Below are 5,368 nucleotides of genomic sequence, written 5' to 3'. Positions count from 1 at the left end.
CTGCGAGCAACAGAGATCGTGGTCATCGTCATAATCTTTCACCAACGTGGACTCAATCGGTCAATTCGGAAGAGGAAGAACAGCTGGGTTGGGCAGGTGAGGGAGGTGATTGGGCAGGTGGTAGGTGGGATCTGTGGGATCTGTGGGGTAGGTGGGGTCTGTGGGTTTGGTGGGGACGGTGGGTTCAGTGGGGTAGGTGGGGTCAGGGTCGGTGGGGTCAGTGGAGTCGGTGGGGTCGGGTCGCACTCACTGATGGGGCCACCACTGTAAGGGTTGCTGCTGTCGGCTCCATTCATCGAGTCTGAAGGAGACTGCATGGCCAGTGCTGAACCCTGAATGCACACACAGACAAAGATCCCCCGTGTAGCCTTTTACAGGCCGTTGGGGCAAGTGCCGACAGCCTGCTAGTAGCGGGCGTGATGATCGCTGCGCTGTACGTACGCTTAACTTCTTTCGCACCGTATGTAGCCCACCGTGCTAAGCGGTGGGACGGTACATCCCAATTGTGTAATCCCAATTGAGCAATTTGCGATTCACTCGTCAAATTCATCAAATTTGCACCGTGACGCCAGCACGCAGCGGGCCCCGCTCCTTTCCAACGGCATCGTTGGACCCGGAACGCCCCACCGCACGGCGGACGGCGAGCGGCGTCGCCCGCATTAACCAGGGCGGCCAGCCGGGCTCGGAACCGCAAACCACCGAGGACAAGCGGCAAACGCGCCGACCCGCCGGGCCGCCCGCGTCACCGCCGCACGTGCCGTGTTTACGCCGTGCAGCTGCGGCGTTGCTGCCGGGTGGCGCGCCGGAAGAGGCTGACCTTGCGGTTCCCGGGTGACATGGCATCGGACGGCGGAGGGGTGGTGAGCTGCAGGGGACTGGAGCCGCAGCTGGACGGAGAGGATCGCGACCTGGACGTGCGCACGCACACGTGTCACGCACACACACGCGTGTTTGCGTGTTACACAGACAGACCCCCCCCCCCCCCTATAGGCTAGCGGCCCCGGTTAATACCGCAGGCGCGTTAACGTCGGCACCGCGGAGACAAAGGCGGTCGGGCGTGGTGCTGGCCACCCACCCCCTCGTGTACAGTTCTGGCCTTCATAGGTGCTCGCTAACAGCACTTGCCCCAACAGTCTGTTTAGGCTATACGGGGATCTTTGTCTTTGTGCATTGCATGCCACGGTTGGCACGGTAGGGAGCGCGGCTGGTGCATCTGCCAGTCGTCTCCGTCGGCCAACCCACGGCCCCTGGGTCCATCCTGTGAACTCCTGCCAGCGGCGAGCCTTCAACACTTCACTTGCCTTACACGGTGCACTTAGCGTGGCACAAGCGGTGCTATGGTGGCGAGATGTTAACTCCCTCGCCTGGTACACAGGAGGTCGTGAGTTCGATCCCGACCCTGAGGCCTGTATATTTGGAGTTTGCATGTTCTCCTTGTGGTCACGTGGATTTCTCTCCAGCTCCTCTGGTTTCTCCCTCCACAGTTAGAAAAACGCGTTAAGAGTATATTTGGCTGCTATAAATTTCCACACGATGATGATAAGCCACTTCGTTGAGCGATCATTTGTGGCCCAGTCGCTTCTGAAAAAGAGCTATAAAGCTCGGTGGGCCTTACCTGGTAAAATAAAAAGAGTTAATATTGACGTCACTGCCACTTAGTGGTGAACGGCGGCTGTTGTTCGTTGTTGTTGTGACCCTCACCTGTGGGTAGTCTCCATGAACTCGTCGGCGATGATCCGGCCAAGTTTTCCGGCTCCGGGCCTGGTGCCGCCCGGCAAGCCCGGAATCCCTGGAATGCTGCGTTTAATTCCTGGTTATGGAATGGAAAAGTTACGGAAACATTCGTTAATCACCTCTGTTGAACCGCTCATTCGCAAGGGTAAAGGCAAAGGTGCAGGCCTGCAATTTTCTGCTCAACCCCACCGCTGGCGGAAGGGATATTCTGGCCTAGTCTTTCACGCTGGCCAGATGTCTTGGGAGAGGTGGGAGTGCCCCACCACAGCAGACCTGCCGATTATAAACCAATTGTGGTGTTCCAATTTCTACTGCTGGGTGGACACAGGCCACGGTGGGTTTAAGAAGCGCGCACCATTGTTTCAATGGCCATGCCTTAGTGGACATCTGTGAAAAATAACTTCATAGCTCACCGAGCTGTGTAGCTCTTTTTCAGAAGCGACCTGGCCACAAATGATCGCCCAACGAAGTGGCCTTATCACGCAGTAGCGTCAGGGTCGGGATCGACCCCATGACCTCCTGCGTACCAGGCGAGGTATTAAACATCTCGCCACGGTGGCGCCCCCACGGAAAGAAACTGGTGAGAGGATTAGGAAGATGTCGCGGCAGCAGCAGCAGCTGCATCACCAGGCCCGGCTCACCCACGGAGGAGGAGGAGCGAGCGGCAACCGGGCGGCTGGCGGAGGAGCCGCAGCCGCCGTTGCCCGGACTGAGCCCCGCGAGCGGCGCGAACCCCGGCACCACGGACGCGGGGCCCGGGCGGCCACCCCCGGTGCCGCCCCCGGTGGACCCCTCCGCCCGGTCGTCCCCGCCGCCACGGCGCTGGGAGCCCAGCGTGGAGGTGGGGCTCAGCTGGGCCAAGCCGGGGCTCGCCGAGCCCATTTCTGACAAACTCACGCTCGGGTGGGACGCGGAGCGTACGCGCGCGCGCACACACGCACGCGTACGCGCACACACGAGCGCACGCACGCGAACGCACGCGTACAAGCACACGCATGGGCGTGCACACGTATGGACACGGGATCGTATGCACATGCGCGGGGAACACGCGCAGTTTCGCACACGCGCGCGTTCATGGGGGAGAATACACGCACAGGCACGTGCAGACGTATACACAAAGTTCACACGCGCAAGCGTGTACCAAACACAGGTGCACGAACGCGCACACGTTCACAGACACGTGCAGCACACACATTGCACCATGCCACACACACAAACACAGTCACACACGCACGCACCCACCAATATACACAAACACATACATACAAGCAGGCACACACACACACACGTGTTAATTGTTTTGTACGAAGAAGTACATCTCACAGCCACTGCACGGCATTGCCGTGCCCTGACGCTGTGTCTGGGCGTGCCCTCATTCATGTGTTTTGCAGCAGAAGGTCATTGTCATCCAGCGGAACGAATTGTTACATCGACATCGCCGTCATCGGCCGTGGTCAATCCACTAATGGATGAACGCCTCCTCCCCCCCACCTCCCCCAGCCGCCGCCACCACCTTCCATGACCCTGCGATGTGACCGCTCCGTCCAGCGCCGTGCGTACAACGAGGACGCTGTCTTTGTTTTTCTAGCGTGCTGCACTGCCCTCTGCTGCCCACGCCCCTACAGTCTCTGCTGCCTCAGCAGCAGTAACAACAGCAGCAGCAGCCTACAGCACATCCTGCTTCAATGTCCCAGTTTGCGACCGAGATCGCGGCCCCCTTGGCTACATCGCTCAACGTCGGGGCCCGGCCGGTGAGGCGACGTGCGGAGACTCTGTCCCCGACAACTCGGCCCATTGGCGGATGGCCGGGTCAGCCGCTTAACCGACCGACAAACTGTCCCACCGACCGACTAGCTGACCGGTTGACCAATCGACCGACTGACCAATCAACCGATTGACCGACTGACCGACCGACGGACCGACCGACTGATTTACCGATCAATCGACCGATTGACCAACCCACCTAACAGCGAGCGAGGGAGCCACTTACGCGATGAGCGTGTTGGTGGACACGATGTACTCCACGTCCTTGGTCCACGGGTTCATGAAGCTGAACCAGAGGCTGCGCAGCGTGGCGAAGAAGCCGTCCTTGCAGCGGAAGCGGTACAGGTTGGTGGCGATGCGGTCTCCGGACTGCAGCACTGGGAGCGTGAAGCGGTGGCGGTCACCGGAGGGGAGAGAGAGGGCGGGGGGGGGGGGCAAATTGAGACGCTGGGTGGAGGTGGTGACAAGTGAGGAGCATTGGGGTTGAGGGTAAAGATGCCAAACGACCCGACTTGGCTGGGGACAGCCCCAGTGGTGTTGGAGAGGAAGTGGTGGTGGTGTTGCTGGAGCTGCTGCTGAAGGCGATGGTTTTGTTGGTCGTGCTGATGGAGGCGATTGTGCTGATGCTGCTGATGGTGGCGGTGCTGCTGCTAGTGCTGGCTGACGGTGGTTCTGATGGATTTGATGATGATGATTGTGATGGTGCTGATGGATTTGATGATTGATGGTGCTGGTGGATTTGATGATGGTGATGATGGTGATGCTGGTGAATGCAGCTGCTGGTGGCGGTGATGACGAGAAGTCCCCACCCAGGCGGTGAGACTCGGCCAGGTGCACGAGGTCGTCCTGGTGGAAGTACTCGTAGCACGAGGTGCCCAGCAGCTCCTGTGGCAGGTAGCCCAGGATCGCCGTCGCCCTGCACCGCGACAACAACAACAACAAACAAACAAAAATCAACGCCGCTACGAAATGCCGCCGACGCCACTTCGAACCGGACCACAGGCGTTTGTTTCAAAACAGTCATAAACTGTACACGTACTTTTCTATTTAAAGCTTTCGTGACTGCGGGATTCATCTTCTTGGTTACTTCGGTAAAGTCACGTAGAAGGGAAATAATAAAATAATAAAAATAAAACATAATAAAATACAATTCATTCAGACGCTGTTTTTCCGACAGCCCTGTTCTTCACCTGAGGACGGCTGCTTGTGTTGTGGCCAAAACGTCGTGAGAATTGTATTTTATTGTTGTATTTTTATTATTTTTTTATTTCCCTTCTACGTGACTTTACCGAAAGAACCCAGAAGACTCTTTGGTTCTTTCAGTAAAGTCACGTAGGTAGAAATAAAATCATATAAAACAAATCACGACATTTCGATCGCAACACAAGCAATCCTCATCAGGTGGGAACACCACAGCAAGAAAAAATGCTGAAGTGGGCGAGAGAGCTGCCGTGGCAAGAGGTTTTATAGGTGGAGCAAGGGGGGAGAGCGGGGGGGGGGAACTGATCCATTCTCGAATCGAATTGCAACCGGCAGGATCGTAAACCATTCATAGAATCGCCAGAGAGCGGAGTGCCGGGTGTGTGTGGAGCGGGGGCCGGTGAGTCAAGGCGAGATGTGAACACTCTTCTGGTATCAGAGTCATTCATACTGGAGAAGTCCAGGAGGGGCACGGGGTCAGGACGTAACAACAACAACAAACAATACACAAACACGACACGAGTGCAAAGTATAGAAAATGTAAACAAATCACTTTGAACTTCTGTCGCGCCGTACGTAGCCAACAGCGCTAATCGGAGGTGCGCGGAAGGACAACAAACAAAACACGAAAAACGGTTTTCAACTGAGATTGTTTAAAATTGCATAGCTC

General features: G+C 57.1%; 1 protein-coding gene across 1 annotated transcript in view; it reads right to left on the bottom strand.

The window, feature by feature from the left end:
- BMAL1 (basic helix-loop-helix ARNT like 1) overlaps positions 1-5,368 on the bottom strand; it is a 43,204-nt gene that overhangs the window by 3,605 nt on the left and 34,231 nt on the right. Inside the window, exons 11-16 of the mRNA XM_078607269.1 lie at positions 4,308-4,414; positions 3,725-3,875; positions 2,376-2,632; positions 1,702-1,810; positions 818-908; positions 251-332 (exon numbers count right to left, since the gene is read on the bottom strand). Of these exons, the coding sequence (XP_078463395.1) occupies positions 251-332; positions 818-908; positions 1,702-1,810; positions 2,376-2,632; positions 3,725-3,875; positions 4,308-4,414 (797 nt within the window). The remainder of the gene's footprint in view (positions 1-250; positions 333-817; positions 909-1,701; positions 1,811-2,375; positions 2,633-3,724; positions 3,876-4,307; positions 4,415-5,368) is intronic.

The sequence above is a fragment of the Lampetra planeri genome, chromosome 27, assembly GCF_965212315.1.
Source record: "Lampetra planeri chromosome 27, kcLamPlan1.2.h2, whole genome shotgun sequence".
Classification (NCBI taxonomy): Eukaryota; Metazoa; Chordata; class Hyperoartia; order Petromyzontiformes; family Petromyzontidae; genus Lampetra; species Lampetra planeri.
This window is presented reverse-complemented; position numbering and strand designations above follow the sequence as displayed.